Genomic DNA, 26088 nt, shown 5'->3' with positions numbered 1-26088 from the left:
GTCGAAATTAATTCATAAACTCCAAAATCTATGCTTTTCCCATAAACTCCCATTGATCCTTAAATAAGTGTTTGCCTAACTTCAAGTTCCCCTGAGCTCCCCTGCATAAGCGAAATGATGAGAACACAAGTCAGATATCAACCAAATCCCAGTGGTTCTGCCACCTGCACCTCTGTCGACGTCCTCTTTAATCACCAGTTCAAAATAGTGGCATGCAGACACCCACTGGTAAATTATGACAACTTAGCCCTTGCTATGATGAGCAAACCAGCAGATATTGGAAAGTTCAGTTCAATAAACGTAGGTGAAACACTTCCTACCTGCCAGAAACCATCCCGACTGCTCAGAGTACATGAATAAATAAGATACGCATCACCCACTGGAAAACGTAGGGTTTGGGAATCAAGAGGGGACGGGAAACAGCTACACATTCAGCTTGCTCTGGGGAGTCTCCCATGCTGTCGTTGTCCCCTTGTCAAAGCACCTGACCCAGACTACACTGATACTGATTAGGAGACAGTCATTTGCATGTCATCATGCTTCTACCGCCCTCCCACTCCAGCTGGGTAGTTTTCTCAACCAAAAATTGGTAATTAGGCCTATAAAGAACAAGTCAGGTAGTGACCATATAGGAGAAGCCAATAAAGGAAGAGAATATGTGATCTGTCAATGACGGACAACCAGGGTCCATGTCTTCCCGCTGCTCAGTTCCTGAAGTTGAGCAGATTCTTAGGACTCTTCCTGACACCCACTGTTCCAGTGCCTGACTTCCAGATGTCACTGTGTCTGGCCTGCATCTCAAATAAACACCACTTTTAGTGAGAGCTAGTTAGATTGATTCCTGACACTAAGAAGCAGGAATGAGTTCCAACTAAGCGAAAACGTGACTGTAATATGATAAATGCTGTACCACATACCAACAGGGTTCCATGTCTTTGCCAAGAAACAGCTCCTAAGGCAGCGTGAACAGACTACACCTGTCCTGAGTCTTGAAAAACTAGTAAACTGAACAAAGGCACTGAAGTGGAGAGGGAGATAAGTGTCAAGGTCAAGGAAGGACAATCCCTACAGTCACCGAAATTCTGGCCAACTATTAAGCCAGATCAGCAAAAAGCCACATATCTGGGCAATTCAATCAAAAAATATTTATTGATTGCTTGCCATGAATTAGAATGTTATAGAAACGAGTAAAATCAGACTTCTCGTGGTCAGGGTCCAGTGCCAATGACTTTGGTCTCTCCACAAGTCACTGTGAGACATTAATGTCCATTTATTCTGCCTTGGGTGATGTTGTTTTGTGAGAAGAACAATGTTTTGTTTCTTGGGAGGTTTTTACTTCCTTTTATATCTTATTAGATTCAACTGACAACTAATACTGACATGATGCCAGGCACTTTTCAAAGCATTTCACAAATAGTAACTCATGCAACCCTCACAGCTCTATAATGCAGGCACTATTATTATGCCTATTTTCCAAACGAAGCACAAACATGGTAACTCCNGTTGTTTTGTGAGAAGAACAATGTTTTGTTTCTTGGGAGGTTTTTACTTCCTTTTATATCTTATTAGATTCAACTGACAACTAATACTGACATGATGCCAGGCACTTTTCAAAGCATTTTACAAATAGTAACTCATGCAACCCTCACAGCTCTATAATGCAGGCACTATTATTATGCCTATTTTCCAAACGAAGCACAAACATGGTAACTCCCCATAGTTACTAAGTACAGGAACTGACATATGCACCCAACAATGTGAGAACCCACATTTTTTACTACTACCCCATGCTGTTTTCAATAATAATAAAGAAAACAAAAAATTTAAACTACCCACACTATGCCCTGGCTGGTATAGCTCAGTGGATTGAGCATGGGCCTGTGAAGCAAAGGATCACGGTTCGATTCCCAGTCAGGGCACATGCCTGGGTTGCAGGCCAGTTCCTAGTGGGGGACACATGAGAGGCAAACACACAATGGTGTTTCTCTACCACGCTTTCTCCTTCCCTTTCCCTCTCTCTGAAAATAAATAAATAAAATATTTTTTAAAAGTACCCACACTTGCACTTTTTTCATTTTATTATGCATTCTTATAGAGCTTGGCAATAGGGCACAAAGCTGATCACAGGGTCGATACTGTGTTGTGTCTCACTGCACCGTGCCTCAAAAACCCCTAGCGTGCTGCTCTCCATGACAACCATTTTAACGGCAAAACAATATCCCATCAATTTATTATACCATAGCTTCACCATCACTCCCCAACCATCCAAACACCTGGGTGGTCCCTGGTTTTCCATCTCTTTTCCCTTAAAATAATGGTGGAACATCTCAGAACATAGGGTTTTTTTTTTTCTACTCTTGAATTATTTCCTTAGGGTAAATTCCTGAGAGTGAGGCTCCTGGGACAAGTGTCCATGGGCAGTTTTTCAGTTCCTGACACACAGTCAGACTGCTTCCCCAAAATCAACAATGGAAGGTTGCAAACTCACAAATGAGGCCATTTCACCATGACTTCATGAGGACTGGATATTATGCCTAGATTTTGTAATGTTTACTAGCTTAGTTGGTATAAGTTGCCTGTTGCTTTTTAATTTATATTTTAGTTGCATTGCTTGAAGATGAGGTTTCTATTTTCCTGGTTGTTTACTTATTAACTGAAGTTCCTAATGAAAAAAAATTATCTGTGCTAAGTTTTGCCCAATTATCCACTGAGAATGTCATGGTTTTTCTACCATTTTGCCTTTAAGAAAGTCATTAATCCTTCCCTGTCATACGCTGTATGTTCTTCCTCCATCTGTGCACTGGGGCCCGGAAAGCAAGGTTCTAGGACACGGCTCGGCAACACCTGGGCTCAGAGCTGGCTTTCTCCCCACAGGTGAAGCTGAGGCCTTGAGAAGGCTGAGCCTGGCTCAAGAAACAGGAGGGCTTCTATTATCTGTAAATGCCTCTTTAAATTTTAAGGGAACACACATTTTGTGTAATTTACCCCTGGAAATTGATTTACGCTCGGAGAACAAAAGAGACAAGGAACAGCAAAACTTGAGTTTGTCAGATCTGGAGGGACAGCACCCTGTGGGGACAGTGCCACCAGCCTCAGCCCCAACGCACCTACCTTCCTAGAAGTTCCACACACAGAAGAGAGCTGTTGGAATCCGCTGCATCCGCTCCTGCTCTGTGTGACCGCCTCATTCCAACAAACCCTGTGTCCTCAGCTAAACAAATCAGGAATTAACCTAGCATGTGGTTGTGGTATTCCTGCCCACCCAGACCCACCCAAACTCTGCCCTCCTCCTTCCTTCCCATTATAAGACACCAGATACACTGTTTGCAGTGCACACGGCTCACGTTTTTAATACAGAAAAAAACGAACAGGCTTTCCCTCGTGCTTCCCGTTATCCCTTCATATCTGGGAAAAGGATCACTCTTCCCAAGGAACCCAAACATGCCCAGTTTGATATCATCCCAAAGCCTACAAATGACTTTTTATACCAAACTATTGAATTTAGGTGGAGCCCAGTTTGTTTCATGAGACATGGCTCTAACAAGAGTTTGCTATGTTTCTAAGTGTTGTTGGGAAACTGGTTATTAAACTAACATTCCTTTCTCTATTCTGGGATAGCTACTACATCATACATTCAATTCATAAACATGACTGCACCAGTTTCTGGGGCTTTCTATCCTAGTTATGTACACATCTAGCTACACACTCATAGATGCAGTTTTAATGATCATTTCTAACGTGATTGCTGTCTGGAACTAACTCTACCCCATCATTTGTCTTCTTTCATAATATTTCTGGTATCCCATGATTTTTTCCCAGAGTGTTTTAGAATGATTTAGTCAAGTAAAAGACAGGTAGATTTTTTTTCTTCTTGAATTTAAACAAATAACTTTTACCACCTTTACAATATTCATTCTTTCATTCAGGAAACATTTCTCTATTTATTCATTATACACATAGGCACATGTACCCCCAGTGAAAGGCTCTGGTTTTCTGTTCACAGGTCCTGGTGAGACCCTTAGAGAAATTCCTGAATATTTTACATTTTACATCTATAGTGAATGAAATGCTTTTCATTACATTCTTTAGACACTTCATGCTGATATGCCAATATCTCTTTTATAGAGTGGATAGAAATAACAGGCTTTTGAAATTTTTTTCTGTATCTTCTGCAAAACTAGTGTGAGACATTGTTCACAATGCCAACCCCTGTCCCTGAAAGTAATGCATTCTTTTCAAAGGTCAGAAAAAGGTGTTTTGTTTTGTTCCTGAGACAAATTTAACCCAATGACAAAAGCTCTCTAAGTACCGGTATTTTATTTTTCGTCTTAGCAGTCAAGACACTGAAAGCTCAAATTCATGTTCAACTGCACGAATGAACTGAACTTAGATGCTCAGCACACTCATTTTTCTGTTCCTTTTAATCTGTTTTGGCTTTACTCGTATTTTTAATTGTCCTATTTTAACTCTGTAAGCCTCCTTAAATTGTCTTTGGAGGTAGGCAGTTAGCCTAGGAAGGTTATGTACCTTAATATGCACATTCACAAGTAATTAAGCTGCATGATAATTGAATAGCATTGTTCATCTGCTCCTAATTATATATGCTAAAAATGGTGCAATCAACCTTTTTTCTCCAGGACACACTGTAAATCTTCCCCCTTGGTGTCCCACTGAAGACAGCATTTACAGAATGTGAGGAGTGATCCCCCAGATCACCTCCAGTCCTCTTTCAAATTTAAAAAAAAAAAGGTAATCGTTTTTCACAAACTTCAAGACTGCCAATATTTTTAGTAATCAATCATTTACAGTGTAACTGAATCACTGGTTAAGGTACAGCAAACAGCATGTCCTCAGGACACATCCAAGACATACATGAGTGAGCAAGGACTTTGAAGAAGTTCCTTGACAAGGTTAAGTCCTGAGCAGTTCTTGAATCATAGCTTCTGAAGTCTTTATCACCATACCCTGCAGGCAAAACTAGCCGCTCTTTACTCTGAGTTCTGATGACCCTTTGTAATTGCTCCCTCTCCTCCAAGGAGGCCTCTGCTGCCCCTGCAGGCCACGCCTTACGCCTTTCTTCTCACTGCACCTCCTTGGACTGGCCGGGAGGGTACACCCCTCCTTACATTCCAATTGTCCATTTTTCAGTCTATTCGCTGTAAGTTCTGACTCATCTTTGTACCGCCAGTGCCTACCACACTACCTACCCAGCACTTCCGATCTACTCACAATGTATCTTAGCTGCAAAATTGTCATCTCCCATTAAGAAAGTGACCTTTTTTTTCAATCATCCGGGCCTGAGCCACCTCCATGTGCCCAAACTTGTCATATTATCAAACCTTAAGTATAAGGACTTAATAAACACTATTGCTATGCACATCCACTATTTGTACTATCCTATTCTAGCTTTTCAGGCCATTTTTGGACCTTCATTCCCAGGCCCTTCCATGGCCCCTCTTGACCTTGCTGACACCTGAGTCGCTACCACCAGCGTAAATTACGGCACTGCCTTCAGTGCTTTTCAGAACAGAAGAGGATATCAGAGTGTGAATAAATGCAAGTAGCTCTCTCAATGTGGAAAGAATCAAGCTTTAGACAAAACACAGGCCAATCGGCCAATAAATGAGGTCCCTTGCACATATAAGCAATACATAACCTTTTGGAAACCATACTAATTACACCCTAATGCATCTTTCTCCAAGCCCAGCTCATCAAAACCACAAGTGGTCTGAAATAGTCTAATCCTCTCTATGAATGTGAGTTATCTCCTCAAGAAACCTTTATTTCCCAGAAACCTATCTACTCACATCTTGACATCTGATCTGCTGAGTTCGCTTCCAAATTCTAGGACCCAGCTCACAGCCAATGGTCAGATTTTATCTCCTGGGAGAATATCTCTCTCTACTAAAAAAAAACTTGTGTTATCTGTCAACATAGGGACAAAGCTGTCCCCCACATGAGAAGCTTTCAGAGAACAGAATCTTGGACCCTTTGTTACCAAGTCTTAGGAGGTGTCCCACCTGAGGCCCATGGGCCACATGCAACCCAGGACAGCTGAGAATGTCTCCCAACACAAAGTTGTAAATTTACTGGAAACCTTTTTTTTTTTTGCTCAGCAGTTTTCATTACTGTTTGTGTATTTAATGTGTGGCCCAAGACAACTCTTCTCCTTCCAGTGTGGCCTAAAGTTGCCAAAAGACTGGACACCCCTGGAATGCTTTCAGACAGGAACATTCTACGTATTGTTCACATTTCTGTTTTCAAAAACACAGAATGCTGAACAAAACTGTTTCTTCATAACTGTCAATAAATGATGCACACATGGCTAGTGGAAGTCATAAGCAACCTTCCATGGAATACTGCGCTCTGACCTCCTCACACAGGAGTTCCTACACCAGAACAGGACACTGAGAGACGAGGAATTCTGCCCTTTTCCCCGGAGCGATGTTTGGGTTCTTCCATCTCCCATTAACTTCCTACTGCTACTTCTTTTCTTATTTTTCTTTTTGGCTCTCTTCTCTCCCCTTTGTCCCTTTTGGTTCATCACAGTTCTGAAAAACTCAACAGCTTAGAAGCCTGAATTGAGGAATTACACCCCCACTGTCTCCAGGAGGACATGTTATTCTTCATAACCCAAGGTGCTATCATCACATACCTCCTGACCTCCGGCACCAGGCTCCTTACTCTCCTTTCCAAGTTCACTTTTACCATCATTCTTGACTTCAACATTTACATGGGCAATCCATCCAACATCTAGTCCCCACCATTCTTCGATATTCTTAGCCAAATTGCCACTCCTTCCCCCACTTCAGGCCCCCATTCACAAAGATGATGTCAAATTCAGCACCCACCCCAGCATCCTGATTGCAAACACTCTGTTCTCTGACCATATCATGTCCTGTGGTCCAGCACACTTAGAACAGCCTCTCCTACAATTCCCCAACCTCAGCAAGACCTACACATTCAACCATAACACATACTCTTGACCCTACCACTTTTCTTACCTGTCACTGCCCTTGTATCTTGCTTAGCTCCTAACCAGTCTAAACCACATGTCCTGGCACTATAAATGCTCCTTTGCAAACAGCCACAATCCCCTTGCTCCTCCCTTACTAAAACCCCAATCCCCGGTGAATCCAACTGTGCACTTCACTGCATGCCTGCATCAGAGTAGCTTAATGTTACTGAGGAAAATGACAGAGCCGCGCTAACTGGACTGGTATCAAACTTACGATCACAGGTCTCAAAACAAAACTCAGTACTGCCAGACAGCTTACTTCCCTAGGAAAGTTGTTTCCCAACCTCTGAGATAATTATTCACACCTCCGCTGGCTTCAAATTCCAATATTCCTTCCTCCCCTCCCCACTCTCAGCTAACGACCTTGCTTCGTACATCATAAAGAAGATGCAATCAAATTAGAGCGACCTCATCTTTCAACAATCAATTCTCCAACCTTCCTGTTTTGCGTTCAAATATGCTGCCTTCCTTTCAGTCAAAGAGGGAAGAAGATAGATGCCATTCTGTGTTCTGGGATCAGATCACCTCTCATCTTCATAACCACATCACTCCTCCAATCACTCCTGTTAGCACACAGACATGGCTCAGGGTCTCTCTCAAGGCTCCAGTCTCCAAGGACAAGACGGGGGGCTGAATGGTCCCCTGCCAAGCAAACTCACATTGCCACTGGCAGGAAGTTTCAAGTGCCCTGTTATGTGGGCCCCTCCACAAGGCTGCTCAGAACACAGCTTCACGCAGAGTCAGGGATCCAGGCGAGAGAGAAAAGACACCAACACAGAAGCCACAAACCTTTTACAACCTAACCTCAGAAGCGGCAGTTCATCCTTCTGATCGAATTCTATTCATTAGAATCAAGTCGCTGACATCAATACTAGGGATGGGGAGAGGAATGAAGCTTCGTCTCTTGAAAAGAAGAGCACCCAAGAATTTATGGACATATTTACAAAGCCATCACTGTTTAAGTTATTCTGCATTTGACACTGAATCAAAAATAACTTCCCTAGTCCAGCATATATACATATATACACACATACATACATATGCGCATAGACACATGTGTATGTATATATGTTCAGGGCCCTCTATAAACTTGTGTATGCCCATCCCCATATCACCCTATGTCTTTGGCCCACTCATAGCCTTTTCATGTGCCTTCTCCATTTCTGCAAATTTTCACACTGTGCCTTTGTTTTAGCATTCCGTCTTCAGAACTTTTATATATAGTTCTGATTACAATACCATGAACTGACTTAACTGTCGTGATGTAAATATTTCCAAGGCATCTTGCCTATGGTTTCCGTAACTATGATTTCACTCCGAAGAGCCCAGACAAGTCTTCTCCTCCGTCTGTATCCTCACTGACGCTTGGTGCTGGGCTGCACACAATCATGAAGGAAGCAGTCAGTCTAGCCAGGTAGCTAGCAACACAAAGAAATGACTTCAAAATAAAATTAGGTGCTTTTATTGTCAACCAGTCAGTGTTTTCCCAACATTATTTAAATTATAACAAATTGGCTGTCTCGCATTTTGCTTGGTGTTGCAATTCTAACCCTTTCCATCTCTCCCTCCTCTCCCTGAACCCATGTTCTTCTCTAGCTTGGAACCGTCTGACTCGGAGACCTAGCCCCACTCCAGTCTCTGGAACCAGCCCACAGTCCTGACAATGGATGCAAGAGCACTGACCCTGGACTGAGTCTGTACTGAACCTGACCTTGCACCTATACTCTAAACACTGGTTTCTGTACTGTTTCAGAACCCACTTTCTACCACTTTTGTGCCCTGACTAGATTCTTTGTCCTGTGTTTGAGTTCTGTTCTCGGTAACAGCTTTAAAGACACCCAGGATTTGTTTTAATCATGCGTGTTAAGTCCAGGAGACATGTGCATGACTGTCAGTAAGGAAGTTTTTTATACTCAGATACCTAGACATAGGATCTGGGCCGCATGGGGAGGCACCAGGTTCATTCAGGAGGCAGAGGACGCCAGGGGAAATGCGGGTGAGAACCTTTAATGTGGTTTCCAAGGGCAGGAACAAGAGACTCGGGGTGAGCAGTTTTAGGATTGGCCAGTGCAAATAATCACAGTGAATGATCACGGCTCTGGGTCGTCCTAAATTGCCTGGGACCTGGCCCTGGGGCGATCAGGGCATGGGCAATAAAGGCCTGGTGTAAGTGTGTGAGAAAGGAAGTGGTTGCGGTATGGGCTCTGGATTGGTTGGTTTTCATAAGAAAGGCCTGTTCGTTCGTTCATTCTCTCTAAAAATTAGCTGAGCCTGGGAGGGCTAATCCCTCCAGGGTCAGCAAGGCCCCAGATGTCAAAGCACACCAACATAGGTCTGACCTTGGCTCTGTCTTGCTCCTTCCTAGCTTTCAAATACTCAAAACATCAGCATAGCCTAGAATTAAGAGAGATGGTTCTGAAATAAGATACACCTGGGTGAATATACCTACATGTTCCACCAATGACTACTTCTGAAACCATGGGTAAGTCACTTAACATCCCTGAACTTCATTCTCTCTTCTGTGTAATGGAGATGTTAACAGCACCTACTGAATGCAGGTACTTAGATCCATAAGGCACTTTGCTGAGAGCAAACTACCAAAATACATCATCAGTAGTGACTATTCCTTCCCCTCTGATTTCACTGAAACTCTGATTGATTGATTGATTGATTGATAATAGATATTCAAGAAATGTATGTTGAACTTGACTGAACCAACAAATGAATGAATAAGAAAATGAACAATCCCAGCTCTTTGACCAACCATAGAAATACAAGACTTTCAGCAGATATAAATTAGAATCATTGACAGGCCAGAACTTGGAAGTTGAGGCTTGGATTTAAAATCTAGCTTTACAATTTCACACCATGTGTGTCTCTAAAACAGGATGGAGATACTGTCGGTAGCCTTTCCAACACACATCCCCCATTTCCCCTGCTGGGAGAACTTCTAGTTTGTTCTGCTGTCCACTTGGAACTCAACAAAGGGTAATCCTATCCCCACCTTCAAGAACAAATCCTGGAGGTCGCATTCCCATTGCCAGTGAGCGTATTCTTCTAAATGTGTCCATTAACTCATAAGATCTTCATCACTAATCCCAGTTTGTTCACTGTTCGCATATCGAGTAACTGAACCCTAAAGAGTTCATGCCACTTGTGCAAGGTCACAGAGGAATGAGTGGCAGGGTCAGGGTTTAAGTCCACAGTCGTGCTTCAGAACTTACACTCTTTGCCTCCCTGCTTCGCCGGATCTGGACAGTGCCATGGAGACAGAATCAACCAGTTCTCACTGGGCCAGTTATGAGATTTAAAATGTCTTATTATTAAGCTGATTTGAATTTGAATTTTTGTTAAATGGAGCTCATGGCATCCTCCTTGGATTCTTCACTGGTACAATGGGGAGCCCTCGACGCTGCCTTCCAGGGTTGCTGTAAAGTTAAAGAGTTCAATAACTGATAATCCCCCCTTTCTTCTGGATCGCCTCTTCCTGACGACCATCACGCCTGTCACAGTTTTCCATCAGCTTGTGGCTCGAACTTCATCCACCCTAGCCCAGGACATGCAGGTCTGTGGGCACGCGAATGAGTACACCCTCCTGGGAGTGACCGGGCACATCTCACGCAAGAAAACCAGCTCACTAGTAAGCAAAATTATTCTCTGGTAGATCTTTATTGGGATGCAGCTCTAGATGCTGGAAGATATTTTTTTCTAAACTCATTTCTTGATTTTTTTTTTGTAATCAACTGCAAAATCAAGTACGTAGTGAAGAGCTCAGTGGAGTATCACACCCTAAATCAGCTCAACTAAAGAAGAGTTACGTTCTCAGCTTACTTTTAGGACACATTAACTGACAGCCATAGTATGTAGCTATCATACAAAAATAATGATAAAGTTCTAAATACAAAACTGAAAATATCAACTTTAGGATACCTTCCTCAAAAAGGTAAAGCAATGGAAAAACAAACTTGTGTACCTTGATCTATGCCAGATCTTTGAAGGAAAAAAGGTTTTTTGATGGTCTAAGGAAAAGACATGCATTTTGATAAGGCTTCTATGATATATTACATCCTGGTTTTTTAAAACAACTCATTACTCTAACAAGTTGTTGAGCAGAATGTGTGTTTTGCATATTGTCAACTGCATCTTTGTCATTCCCAAGTTTTGAAATCCTCTATGGGAATTATATATTCATTGCATTTTCAAAATCCAACTTTCCTTCCATTTCCACTTTGTACCAAAAGGCTGCTCACGGTCAAGGTAAATTTAAATTTGCACATCACTCGATGCTCTCCAGGTGCCCTCACAGCCACTTCCTTAAACCACGGCAATGCAAAAAGAGGAGAAAGGACAAATATTCTTATCCAAATTGCCCAATAAATTAGTAAATTTATCTGTGGTTACTTTCTTTCGTGGGCACTAGTCCAGACACTAAAAAATGCAGAAGGAAGCAAACCAGTCACCATCTTCAGGAAACTTACATTTTGGCAAGAAGTCCACACCATAAATAAGTAAGCAAGTCAATGAGGAAGCCAGGATTCGAACCCTTGTTTGACCACAAATTTAGGGCTTGTCTCAGGATACCACTTTGCCTCTCTGGTCCAAATTAGCTGATGCAAAAGTTCTAGTTGCCATGAATTTTGGCAGTTTGACTTCTTGGGCTCAGATCTCTTGGGGTTTCCGAAAGGTCTCCACATTTTCTCCCTCCCCTGAAGTAGTTCAGTGGACAAATGCCAAAGCAGCATTTAATAAACAACGCATGCAGAGCACTGCTCCAGAGAGGTAGGGATGACCTTCCCTGATCCCCCCAATAAAAATGAATTTGGGATTTCAACATCAACTGGAAACAGAAAATGTACACATAGCTATCTGGGAAAATACATACATATAAAATTTTAAAATATAAATCGGCATCTCCGAGAACCTACTCATTTAGTCGTCAGCGGCTGTCTGGTTGCACAATGTCTGGGTAAGACAGCATTTCGAATGACTCCCCTCTGCCCGCTTCCCATCCCACGGCACTTGCTGGTATGTCCACAGGTTCCAGGTGCCATCAGCAATTCATGACTTATTTGGGAAAGTGGAGGGACAGCGCTGCAGCAGCCCTAATACAATGAATATCTTATTAGGAAGAAATTAACCAACGAATCGTTGCCAATCAATAGGTGTTGAGAAGAAAATTACAATGATAGTAAAGCCTACATAATTTATACACAATATTGATTTTTTCATTACATTAATTATTCTTTATAGCACACATAAGGAACTTGGAGAGTAAAACTTTCAGAGCCAAGAAATTTATCTTTGGTGGTGGTGTAGGCTTAAGACTGAATTTAAAAGGCAACAAATGGGGCCAAAGTAGTTGACAAATATTTTTAGATTCAACATGCATCAGACACAGAAGCAGGGATACATGGAACAGACTGACAGCTGTTGGAGGGGGTAGGGACAGAGGGGTCGATGAAAGGAGGGTAAGGGGTGAGCTAAAGAACATATACGCGGGGCGCATGGGCATGGACAGTGCGGGGACTGTCCGAGGGAGGGAGGCTGAGTAGAGGTGGGCAAAGCGGGGAAAAAGCAGAGACAACTGGAATAGCATAAACAATAAACTCTTTAAAACTGCATCCGAAATTTGATGTATCCAGTATACCTAGATTCCTTTATGTTGTCCAATGTTTTATATATACAGTTGATATTTATTCATCAATAGGGCCATTGTTAGAAATGCTTATTCATAAGAACATTAGAAATAAAACTATCTGCCAATGCATTTGCTTCGCTGCACATACAGAAGCATGATGACCAACTTGAAGAAGCAAGGTGGGAAAGAAAACCTTCTCCAACCCCTGTCTCAGGTCCCTCAAGAGAACTGGACCCAAATCCAGCTGAATGGAATACAGGACCCCAAGAGCTAACAATTTTTACAACCAGACGAAAATGATTCCCGGGGCAATGTTGTCATGGCAAGTAACTCTCATAGGGGCAAGGGCCTGAAGGGATCCTCGGGTTTACAGACCACTGCCGGCTCTAGCCACGTCACAACACGGTGTTCTAGAAAACGAAAGAGAGAACTGTGTGCAAGGGCGGGGAGGCTGTTGGGATGGGGGAGGAAGTCGGGATGTTCTTCATGGGGAATGTTGTTCCCAGCAACTCGGGACTCAGGCCCCTCCGACGGCTGGGAGAAATGAACTTGGCACATGCTCCGTTCCCAGTAGATGTACTGGGTATAGACGATGTCCTGAATATTGTTTTGTCATCTACAAATACCCATGTTGAGTTGTGCTTTGCTGATGGCATTCTGACTCTTGGAATTAAACCAGTGAAATGAGAGTCCTTGTGTCAAGTTTATTAGATACCAACTTTACTTAACTACTTTTCAGTATCTAATGATAGGAGATTCCAAGTTCATGATGCTTAGCCCAGAGTTGCATGTGTGCACCCTGTCAGGCATCTCATAGCTTTCCCAATAGAAATGGTGTTTCGAAAGTCATTTAAAACTAAAGACATTAGAATCGTTCCGAATGTAATACAATTCCTTTTGTTCCTCACCTTTTACCTTCAGAGACTTAGAGCCACATAAACGTTCTTAATGCTCTCGGAAGAAAATAAAGCAACAGAAAGCACCTTGGCTCATAAATAAGCTTTTTTGAAAACTACAGCCAGTTTTGCAAACTATTTTGTCATCCCTTAACTATATAACTTCAAACTCATAAAATACTACACACAGATGTAATATAAAGTGCGTGTTGTATGCTATGCATCATGTTACCGCTCTAACTACCCACATCTGTCACTGTTACCCGCTGACTCTGGGGTACCGATGTGACAAAACACCCAAATTTACTATTACTTTTATTACTCAGCAAAAAGTCACCTGCCTGCAGTGACTGCTCCTTAGCTGAGTGTCCTTGGCTGCGCTCACCATTCCTTAGGTGGACACTAACAGTCCATACAAAAAACAGGTGGCACAGGTGCTCAAAGAAAGGGTATTTGTCCTTGGTGTCATCTCTAGAATGATTCAGAACATTCATAAAGTGAATTAGGAGAGATTTCAAACAATTTTAAGGCACCGCGCCCGTTATTCTCCATGTCCGTCTCATCTACCCTCGAGACCCCAAATCCATTCTCCATCCTTCTCTGCCTTGCTGAAGGGATGGACTGTAGCTACTAGCTCTCTTGCCCTTTAGCTTCCAGGTGGATTCAGCCAATGGAAGACAATGGAAGGAGAAGGACAGATGGGAGGAGAAAGTGGTCAAGCTGGCCCCTCCCCCACCCCTTCCTCTGTGCCTCAGCTCTGTACCTCCTGCAGTAGCTGCCTTCTACAAACAGCGCCTAAGGGGAAGCCCTTCCTACCATCTGCACGGTAGCTCCTGTCAAGCTCCTGTCAAGCTCCAGCAGACAATGGAAGCTGACGTCATGGTTCTCTCCCTCCGCCACAGACGCCCAGGGCTGTTCACCGTTTCCCCTAGTTCCTAGTTGCAAGGCACCTCAGGTCCAAGGCATCTTTACCCCATCCATACCTCTGTGCCCAGTCCCTTTGCAATACCTTTTTCTGATGCAGAATAAGAACGTGTAAGTAAATAAAAGAACATCAGCAGCATTTAAATACACCAGCACTCCAAGTCACATAGCCTCCTCAATAGGTGATTACTTCCCATAAACGTACTAATGAGACAAATCGTGCACACAAGATAAATTTCCGACCTCTACTTTCATCATTACCCTCTTTCTGATTCGGTTCTTTCAGAATTTCATTCTTCACCTTGACTACTTTTGCCCTCCTTCTCTCTCCCCTCTGTAGCATCCTTCTAATTTACACTCAGCATTCACTGTCTGTGCTCTCTTCCTTGGCATGTCACCTTGTACTTTACTGGATTACACTGATCTTCCCTTGGAATTTCCAGGCACAGGTTAAGTTACTGCGTATCTATCTTTAAAGTCATGTTTATTCTTTTTTCTAGGTCTATGTTTTCACTTGTGAAGTAAGCCTATAAAATTCTACAAATTCCTAATTAAAGCCTGCAGAATATAGAAGCTATACTCCAGGTTTACAGTGATCCACCCATAACATTGCATTCGCTGGAAGAAATACTCAGTAAAATCTAACGAGTAAATACGGAGGACATCAAGGTGCTTAGCATTTATACCCTCTGGTGTTTATAAAGAAACTAGAGGCCAGGAGCAATGATGAACATATGGTGTTAAATGCAAGGTTCTGACAACAAATGATACAATACTTAGCAATAAAAACAAGCTAAGATATTAATAATAGCAATGAACTACAAATATTTATGTCCCTACAGGCAACTAATTCAATTTCACTGCAGGATTGCTTCATTTATGAATTTAATTATGTGTATTTAAACATTTTTGTTGCTGTTTCATTAATTTCCCATAAAAAATAAAATGATATGCCGAAGAAAAGAAGAACCGCAAGTTTCCATTCAACAATATTTATTAAGTGCCCATTGAGTGTCCATGGTATTTCAAGGATGTACGTTTATCTCATGGCTTTAACAGCCTGCAAATTCATTTTGGCATTATTCAGAATGAAAAGTGCCAGATTCATAAAGGAGAGTATAGGTTTATCTATCGTTTTGTTCTTACACAAAACAGCATGAATGTCCACAATGAGTCCAATGAGAAAAGACTGGCTACCTCATCTATGTGTTGGGCTCTGTGGCACTGACCGTGAGGCAATACCACTCCTCCCATTTTCCCGAGAAGGAAGCAGCAGTTCGAAGCAGGTCACCGACTTACTCATTCAGGGTTAAATGACAGCACGTGGTTGAGCGAGATTAATCTCCACCTCGTTTGGCTTCACAGGCCATACGCTCTTGGACATCACCCTAATCAAATTCACAAAGTGAGCATCAGCACAATTTTCAGTAATTTTCAGTGAGTGATAACATTGTCATTGATTTCTCCTAGTTTCTCTTAAGAACTTTTTTCCTGACTCGGGGTCTCGTCGCATTGCTCTCCAATATCACAGACTCCAGCCACAACCATCCCAACCATCTGAGTTTGACTAGTCATCGTAATCCAGAGTTTACTGTACTTATCCTTTTTCATCAATCCCACATCAAAGTTCCCCGACAGCCTGGCCATTCAGCCCATCTTTCCCAAAGATATGAATGATGAAAATGAATGATGACATTCACCTTCCCAAGCGGCAGGTCCAAGACTTTCTGATTTGTGACAATGGCTAATAGGAGAAACCTCCTCAAATGATCCAGTAAGCCCTGGCCTCTGTACTTCCTTTCACTCTTCTTCTAGAGAATAAGGGGAGTTGATACCTTGTTATTTATGGAAGGCAGCTATGAACCATTTATGTTAGAATTAAGAACTTGCACCTGAAATAACAGAGTCACAATACAAAATGTCTGACAATTTCACCTTTTAAAAAGCCACCATCCTGTCAAGTTCTGCTGACATTTTGACAAGGTAGTCTAGACCATACGAATATTGAGCATCATCTACAGGTTCCGTCTCTGTCCTGGGAACCTGTGTTTTATTGAGCAACTACATTTGCTAGAGGAAGACGTAAATAAATAACATTGTCTAAGAAAAATGTTTATAGACTTCCCAACATAGTTAAACTATTGGCTATAATTAAAATAGAGTGATATCAGTTGATTAAAATCAACAAAATATATACATGATATTGATAATTTAACAAACTCAAAAGCAAGATGACTAATTACTACAAAACACTAATTTGGGCTCCCCATTTAATTGTTTTCATACTAAACCTATTTCTTGGCCCAATAATTAATTTATTTCATGACTCTTAAAATCACATTAGGATTTGCCAGTCTCAATTAAACCTGTTTAATTCATTATCAAGCATAAATAAATTCCAAACGCCATAAGCCACTGATTGTCCTTAGTCAAAATGATATGATAATATTTAGCTTTGGGGAATAATAATTTAAGAGTCTAAGATTAAGCAAATCCACATTGTTGGGGACTAAATTTACCTAGCTTCCGATTATTACGTGAATGTTTATATTTCCCTAAAAACAACCCTTACAAAAATCTCACAATAATCAGCAAGGAAAAGGCAGAAAAATAAATCATCTATTACCATTTATCTCCTCCAGTCTTATCTTCACAACTCAAAAAAAACTGAAAGCATTTAACTCCACCTCCTTCTGATGTACAGCAAATATTGGCTGTTTGAACCGGAAGCAATGCATGTGATGAGCACATAAGTGAGTGTGGCGTGTAGACAGAACAGCCTCCTGTCTCCTTAGATCTCACTGTACACAGACCTGATGGTGCAAATTAACCTTCTCTGCAGGTCAGCATTTCTAATGAGAAGAGACATCAAGAAGATTCTGTCTGAGGAAGCTGTATGGCCCATCGCATTCTAGGTTGCCCCTGAAACAGAGTTCTGCAGCCTCCTTGTGTACCCCAGCCTGCCGTCTAAAGAAAGAGCAATAACTAGCCCTGGCTGGTGTAGCTCAGTGGATTGAGTGCAGGCCTGTGAACCACATGATCGTGGTTCAATTCCCAGTCAGGGCACATGCCTGGGTTGCAGGCCAGTTCCCAGCAGGGGACCCACGAGAGGCAACCACACATTGATGGTTGCCTTCAATGTGTGGTTCTCTCCTTCTCTTTTTCCCTTCCCCTCTAAAGATAAATAAATAAAATCTTTTTTTAAAAAAAAAGAAAGAGCAATAACCAGATGATGTTTCAAAGTGGTTGTGGGTTTTTGTGGCAAGTTGTGTTATATTTTCTCATTTCACCTTTTTATACTTATTCTTAGGACACAGACATTCAAGTACACAGGGCCGATTTATTGCTCTTGGCCCTGAATGTTTAAAACAGTTTATACCATCAAGGCTGTGCTTGACCAGAAGTTTCCTTGGTAGAAATATTTATAAATGACTGAGAACTGTGTGGTTCATTTATAATCCTTTTTCTTTGGGGAAGAGGGTTGTTTTGTTTTTTCAGCATGGGGGAGGAGGGGAGAAAGCTACTCTGCACTCGGCTCAGATTAGAATGCAGACCTTAAAATAAAAAGCCACACAGCCTTGGGCTCGTCCCCTGGAAGGATTCTCTTCTGCATCAAACTAATCAGTCACGTCTAGAGTTTTTGCTGCTGTGGAACACGCCCCTTCACAAAAGAGTATATTCTTATTTAGAGAGTTACAAGTTGGGTAAGGTTCTTTCTTACTCAGGGTCAAAACCCACGTCCCATCAGTTCTCATGCACTCTAGTTCTGTCCTTCGGAGAAACACAAAACAAGTCTCCTGCCTCTGCCACATGTTCCTCCTTCGAGCATTTGAAGACCACTTTTATGTCTCTTTATTTTTCCCATCTCCTTATTAAATATCCTCAGTGCCTTTGATTAGTACTCATGTGACATGGTTCCCAGACACTGCAAAGCAATTGGAGCTGTGGCTGGACTTAAAATTCCTCCTAAACAGAACGCAAAGAGGTGACCTGAAGGCTCATTCAGTTCTCATTTATACGCACCTATAACGGACGCAATAGGAAGGACTGTCTAGAAGTCTAGAACCCGACGGTCTGGCCAGGAGCCATATCTCTGCTGGCTGCTCTTCCTGGGACCCCCCAGCACATACCAGTCACGGGGTGAATCTGTGACACACAGTGGATCAGAGGACCTCATCTCCCCAGCCACACTGACCAGCTGAAAGAAGAGTCACAAGTTCCAACCAGATATCGTCCCCAAGATTCCAGGTGGGAACTCAGTGAAGACCTGCTTCCCTCTCAGCTTCTGGAGGCCCTAGATAGTAACAGCCATCTCCCCGTTTCACAGAATAAGCCAATTTGACAGAATGAGTTCAACATGCAAAAGAGCGTGGGGGGAAAAGACCCCGGATCTCCCATTCCAGTCATTCTTAAAATCAACTCTACCCCTGCCTTTCCTGTGGTCTGGTTAGGAAGCCATTAATTCCCCTCTGACGAAACCGAGTGTGAGTTAGGTTTGCACCATTTGCGGCACAGAGGGTCCCGTCTAATACACGATTCATAAGGTCCCCACTACTCCAACAGGACCAACAGAACGCAGGTCATGAAAGGGGACAGCGGCCACCCTACCTGCAAAAGGTGTGGCTGTAACCTCTTTCCAGCATAATTGAGGAATGAGAGTGATACTCACATACCAAAGAACATTAGGGTCTGTTTTCCTTGAGAACCTAAGCTCATAAGGCTGACACTGTTTGTCGAAAACTGTATTTCTAGAATTATCACAGTGCCTGACACATAGTAGGCACACAAGGCACTCTCCACTATACTTTTCATAGTACATAGGAGGCAAAACATGGGCTATAACTTACTAAAATGAAGACATACCTGCTTTGGAACAAACTTATTATTTAACCCCCTGAAGATTAGATTCCCCACTCACTGTATAAATGAGGGGACTGAGCCATCTCCTTAGACTTTTTTTAGCCACAAGACATGATTCTGTCCACACTCAGCAATGGCAACGAAGAGTCTTCTAACACCTGGGTATGCTTAGGGGGACAACATACCATAATGAAGAAATATGTAATAGGAGAACAAAGCAAAAGATGAATAATGGGAGGCAATCATCAGTGATAAAAGCAGTGTTAGGATGCTCCTTCTTCCTATTAGCTTTCTATCTCATTCCAACCAATTTCTGTGGCCAACAATGCCCTCTGTGCTGGATCCAGACTGCCAGCCACCAAGCCCTTCTCCTTCCTGGGTCTTCCAGTCCGTAGGGTGGCGGCTGCAACCCCGGCATGCAGCTCCTTTTAGAGCCGGCTTCCCACTTCTCACCGCCTCTCACCACTCCAGCAGCGCTTCTGGTCACCCACCGAAGATGTACCAATTAGACTGCGCACCTCCCACCCTTGTTTCTCATCCTGGGCCCTGCAAAGCCTGATGCCCAAATGTCCATAATTTAGGATAACATTGATTTGTTTTAAACTTAGGATTCTGTCTCAACATAAACAATCATAAAAGGTCATCCCTATAAATTACTGTGAAGATTTGTACTAAGCGACTCTAAGAGACGGACTTCAGATCCTTCTATGAAAGAAGGCCTTGATTAGGGAAAATACTCCTACTACAGCTCACAACTAATGCACTGCTATGTACCTGCATGTTAAGTATTAACTGTATGGACTGTAAGTACTCTATGTCAGCATATTATACCACAAATAGGTACTACACTACGCATTTTGCACACATTTTCTCACTTAGTTTCATAACACCTCTGTAAGAAAAGTACTCCTAATTACCTACGCTTTAAAGATAAAGAATCTAGGGCTCAGAAAAAGTAACTTGCTCCTGGTTGCACAGCCAGTAAGCCAGTCCATCTGCCCCCAGAATCCTTGCTCTGACCCAGTCCATGACTCACCAGGGCACTGATCCCTCTGAGAAATGGGGAAGGGAGGCCTGGGGTTGGGGGAGGCGGGAATACCAAAAGCAAAGAGACCAGAGAACCAACACCAACATGATGTGCTTCTTTATCTTGCTCTGAGGCAGCCCTATTTGAAGAACCTTGTTCCCATTATGTAGCAATAGATTATCTGCCATTTTGCATTGTGGAAATGTAGCCTGCATGATCCAGGCTAATCCAGTTGGCTGTAGAGTGTGGTGTGCAGACACTCCAACAACAGACACCTAATTCAGTCTTCTGGGTGAGGAAGATGCTACTGAACATCTCTTCAATTTTTCCTCCACAGCTTTTGATGCAGGGCACCTCACACAAACCACAACATCTAGAGGAGAAAAGTAACTGAAAATACCGAGAAGGGGAGAACAGGGTGAGAAAGAGAGATCATAAAAAGTGCTACTCTCTCCCGAAAAAAAAATACTTCTGCAAAAATTACAAATTTAAAAAAAGATAAACAAGCGCAGGGTGATTATCTGACCACTTGTGAATCAGGAACAAATGAATGCTATGGCCCATTGCTAAACAAAGGACAGCGTCTGACTGTGCAACAGAAACCATATGTTCCAATAGCCATGGTGGAAGTTTCCTACACCACAGAGTAGAGACGGCTTGAGTATTTCCTTTAGAAGCGAAACATCACTGCTGGGATTTACCCTGGGTCTGTAAAAATCCCTTTACTTTTAGATTCCATAATCTCTAATTCCTCCCAAATCCTCATCCATTCCACAAGACTTCAAATACATCCGTAGAAAATAATGCTGACACCTACTGAAGAGTCATCAGAAGTTCCTACAGGATCATCGAAGTCTCTAGTTTTGGTGACATGGAAGCTGGTAATCAGACTCACAAACTCTTTGGGGTTATTCAGGAACTAATACACAAAGGCCTAACTCCAGGAAGTACAATTTTGGGTAAAATGGAACAGACATTCCCTCTCACTGAAACAATACTCTTGTTTGTTAAGAAGTATGGAAGTCATAATTAATTGGAAAACTGTTTTAAGCTAAACTAGAGAGGCAGAATCTAAAATACTACATGGTAAGAAACATTTCAAAGTAAAGGGGCCTTCAACTATACTAAAGAAGCGTAATGCCTTCATTCCGAGTCTAACCAATTTTTTTATTCTCACCGATTTCCATTAAACAGGGAAAGGAGCAGGGAGGAGAGAAAGCATTTGAAAAACTGCCAGAGTAAAAAATCCCATAATGAAATTTTGCTCATTCTTGGAGAAATGAAGTAGAATTAGATGCTTCAGTGGTGGTGAATTCCAGAATCTGGGTGGCTGCCAGCGAATGAAGCTTCTCCATAATGTCAAATGCAAAAGCTCTCTGGTATCAACATATTGAGCTCGAGTTTTTCAATTCCTATCTCCATACACCAAATTGTTTGAAACCTTAGAGATAAAAACTTCAATAAACTAGTGTTCCAAGCTTTTAATATTTTAGTCCCTTGAGCGAGCATGTCAGATTAATCTTCAAATTGCAATGGGCAGGAAGAACATTCAACCCAATTCTTAAGCCCATGCCTCTCTCCAAGGATGTAAATAATGGAAGCAGTTTTCCTGGCTATTAAGATGTCAAACTTTCCCAAGTCTCAGCAGTATTACTATTTAACGGCCGGGGTGGGGGGCATTCTATCTTGAAAGGAAGGGATGTTACTTGTTGTATCTTTGCATCCACTTAGCATGTAGCACATTGCCAGGCACACAGTAGGCATTTAAACTTGGGTTAGGAGTTAACAGATTGGTGGGGGCGCGGGTGGGGGATAGAAATCTGAGAACAGCGGGAGCCAAACCCCTGGCATTGCTCAGCAGCAAAAACCATCTCCAGCATTAGGGTTATCAAGGTAGGGCAGAAATTGGAACGTGTACCTTCAAAGTGCCACCCAGAGCTGGTGAGCGCGCACCCAAAGGCCACTTACAGAGGGACTAGGCTGCCCTCCAGCCTCGCCTGGCCTGGAAAGCTCCTGCCCTGCCTTGCTACGCCGGACTCCTCTGCCTTTCCCTTGGTGTAGGTGTCCACGCACGGAACTTAAGTAGAAGGTTCTATCGGCCTCACTCATGGGACTCAGGCCTCCTTGGCCTTGCAGGCTTCCCCAGGCCTCTGCTCTGAGGGACACCACACCGTGCTAGGCACAAGGAAGGACACACAGCGCGGCCCTGGACACCTTTGAACAGAGAGTTCAAGACCAGGGCACTGTCCACAGGCTTCCTGCCCGCTCCCCCGCCCCAAAGCCTCTGCCCCAACTGCTGGAAGACGCTGGGGCAACTACCAAGCCCGCCCAGGCAGAGCTGAACGGCCAGGGATCCGGACCAGGGGGAGAAGGGCGGGGAGGGGGCAGGGGACGGTACCTGGTGTGGCTGTGGTTGCGGGGAAAGTCTTTTTTCTCCATGATGGCCGGCACGCAGTTGGTGAGCTCCGTCCAGTCGGCGTGCAGCCCGCAGCTCCAGCCGGTGGAGAAGCGCGAAAACAGCCACGTCTCCTTCTTGCCGGGCCGGTGGCAGGTGCACTTCTTCTGGCCCGCTTTGCAGCTACAGGGCTGCTCCAGGCGGATGTTCTTCACCAGGTGCCGGCCGAACGTGGTCCCCCCGGTCTTCTGGATGTGCAGGAACACGATCACGTCGCGCCCTTTGATGTTGAAATCCACGAAGCGGGTCAGGTCCTTCAGGGTGAAGTTGAAGCGCGGCACGAACCGGGGCAGGGAGCCGTTGTCCGGGGCCTCGGGGTCCGGCTCCTCTTCCTCCTCTGTCTCCCCGTCCTCCTCCGGGTCCCCGGGCTCCTCGTCCTCGTCTTCCGGCGCCACAGCGCCCCGAGCCCCCTCCGGCAGTCCCCGGGGTGGCGGGGGCAGCTGGGGCCGCCGCTCCCGGTCCTCGAGCGGCGCCTGTGCCCGGCGGGCGGCACTGGGGGCGGCGGCGGCGAGCTGGCCGGCCTCCCCGGCGCGGGGCGGCTCCCCGAAGTTGGCGCAGGAGCTGGTGCAGGAGGGGGACACGTACTGGTACATGATGACCACGAAGAGGAGAGTGAGCACCGGCGTCAGCAGCCACTTGTTGAACCTTTCATCCATGGTCCTGCTCTCAGGCCGGCAGGTAAAGCGGCGGCGGCGGCGGCGGCAGCGGCAGCGGCGCAGACGGGCGCCGGCTCGGAAGTTTCGGGGACTCAGGGGCGCGGCTCCGAGCCCGCCGATCCTCCATGCCCCTGACGCCCAGACGAGCGGCTGGCTGGCGGCCCCGCGGCACTCCGGCGCTGGAGACGGGCAGGGCCGGGCCTCCGGACCGGGTGGGCAGTCGGGCACCGGCGCGTGCGGTTGAGGCTGCGGCGTGGGGCGCCCTGCGCTCCCGGGAGCTCCCGGCTCGGGCTCCCTCCTGCTCCCGCCAGGGCGCCGGGCGCGCTCTCAGGCCACGCGGGGCATCCCGCCGCCCGCGCTCAGGCGCTGCGTGGAGCGGCTCCGGTCCTGGACCTGCCCCGGGCAGCCGGGCAGCTGCGGCCACGAGCGCGGGGGCTGCATGAGGCTGGCCAGGGCGCTGGCCAAGGGCGAAGGCGCGGCGCGGCCCCGCCGCCCCGGCCGGCCGCGGGCACCGCGCCCCGCACGCGTGCGGGCAGCCTCGGCTGCGAGGGCGGACGGCGCCCGCCGCAAGTTTGCAGAGGATCCCCCGCAGCGGCTGCGGGCGAGGCGCCCGTGCGGAGCGGCCTCTCTCCGCGAGTCGCACCGCCGCTCCGGGTCGGTCCGCCCAGGCGCGGGCACGCAGACACACTCGCACACACTGGCTGGCACCGCCACAACCCGCCAGCCGCTGTGACAGGAGCCGCGCAACCCGCAGCGAAAACCTGCCCTAGGTACGGAGCATGCGCCGCAGTCCGCCCCGGCCCCGGGGGAGTTTCCAGGGGAGGAGCCCGCCGCTCCGCGGGGCTCGGGAGGCAGCTGGCGCTGGGAATCCCGTCTGCCGCGAGCCGGGCTGGCGAGGAAGGCGCGGGCGGAGCCGGGGGAGGCCGGGAGGGCGGCGCGGGCGCAGAGCTGAGCCCGCGCGGCGGCGGCGGCGGCGGCCTGGGTCTGAAAGTGGCGAGAAACCCGCTGGCCTGGGCGCGCAGATATCACCTGCTCGCCGCCGGGCGGATTCACCTGAACCGGACTCCGCGAGGGGAAGTTGGCCGCGGGCTGCTTTGAATTGCTACCCAAGACGTTCTCCCGGGTGCTCAAGTTTTCTTCCAGTCTTTCCTGAACCACAAACGCGGTGTGTCCGACTCCACAACTTTATGCCACCAGCACCCGTTCACGGAGAGACGCCGTTACTCACTAGGCGCCCACGGTGTACCAATCAGGCCCTGTGTTCCACGCTCACTTCATCCCCCCCCCCCCCCCGGCAGCAGACAGTCCTCCCCACAGCCACGCGGTTCTGAGAGAGGCGGAGGAGTTCAGGGGTCACCTCCTGAAAGTCATCGCACTAGTCCACATCGAGCTCCTAAAGGGGCAAGCCTCACCCCTTCCCCGCCCAACGTGGATGATAAGGCTTTTATATACCCACACGTAAGCTAAATAAGCTCCTGCTAGCGTGCAGTTTTTCAAAACTTTGTTTTTCAACATCTAAATTTTGCATTTACCCAAGGACCAAATCCTTATATAGTAACGATTTCTGTTTTTCAGATAATGCGCGGGTGTACCAGCAAATTGGGGTCACTTCTGGTCTTCTTGGACCCCAGCGGAGACAGGCAGTGTNGCCGCGAGCCGGGCTGGCGAGGAAGGCGCGGGCGGAGCCGGGGGAGGCCGGGAGGGCGGCGCGGGCGCAGAGCTGAGCCCGCGCGGCGGCGGCGGCGGCGGCCTGGGTCTGAAAGTGGCGAGAAACCCGCTGGCCTGGGCGCGCAGATATCACCTGCTCGCCGCCGGGCGGATTCACCTGAACCGGACTCCGCGAGGGGAAGTTGGCCGCGGGCTGCTTTGAATTGCTACCCAAGACGTTCTCCCGGGTGCTCAAGTTTTCTTCCAGTCTTTCCTGAACCACAAACGCGGTGTGTCCGACTCCACAACTTTATGCCACCAGCACCGGTTCACGGAGAGACGCCGTTACTCACTAGGCGCCCACGGTGTACCAATCAGGCCCTGTGTTCCACGCTCACTTCATCCCCCCCCGCCCCCCGGCAGCAGACAGTCCTCCCCACAGCCACGCGGTTCTGAGAGAGGCGGAGGAGTTCAGGGGTCACCTCCTGAAAGTCATCTCACTAGTCCACATCGAGCTCCTAAAGGGGCAAGCCTCACCCCTTCCCCGCCCAACGTGGATGATAAGGCTTTTATATACCCACCCTTAAGCTAAATAAGCTCCTGCTAGCGTACAGTTGTTTTGCAAAACTTTGTTTTTCAACATCTAAATTTTGCATTTACCCAAGGACCAAATCCTTATGTAGTAACGATTTCTGTTTTTCAGATAATGGGCGGGCGTACCATCAAATTGGGGTCACTTCTGGTCTTCTTGGACCCCAGCGGAGACGGGCAGTGTATTAAAGGTCAAGACAACGCAGTGCGACGTCCTGGCCCATGCCATCCCGTCCCTGCTGGCCACCCTGCCAAGGCCAGTCAACCACACCTGGCGCTCCCTGCCTCCTTCCTATCGGCCACTTTCCCACCTGGGCTCCCTGCCGGTCTAGGAGGTCCCTGTCGCTTCCTGAGCCACTGTGCCCATCTCTCCCAC

The 26088-nt window shown here is 45.8% G+C and overlaps 1 protein-coding gene across 1 annotated transcript in view; it reads right to left on the bottom strand.

The window, feature by feature from the left end:
• The window catches only part of HS6ST3 (heparan sulfate 6-O-sulfotransferase 3), a 612738-nt gene extending 589240 nt beyond the window's left edge, over nucleotides 1-23498 (bottom strand). The window contains exon 1 of the mRNA XM_037057569.1: nucleotides 22762-23498. Within this exon, the coding sequence (XP_036913464.1) occupies nucleotides 22762-23474 (713 nt within the window). The 5' untranslated portion in view covers nucleotides 23475-23498. The remainder of the gene's footprint in view (nucleotides 1-22761) is intronic.
• Nucleotides 23499-26088: the final 2590 nt, after the last annotated feature.

Source organism: Sturnira hondurensis, unplaced genomic scaffold, assembly GCF_014824575.4.
Source record: "Sturnira hondurensis isolate 20B ecotype Veracruz unplaced genomic scaffold, ASM1482457v3 Scaffold0009719, whole genome shotgun sequence".
In the NCBI taxonomy this organism is placed as follows: domain Eukaryota; kingdom Metazoa; phylum Chordata; class Mammalia; order Chiroptera; family Phyllostomidae; genus Sturnira; species Sturnira hondurensis.
Note: the sequence above shows the minus strand (reverse complement) of the source record. Positions and strands in the feature narration are given on the sequence as shown.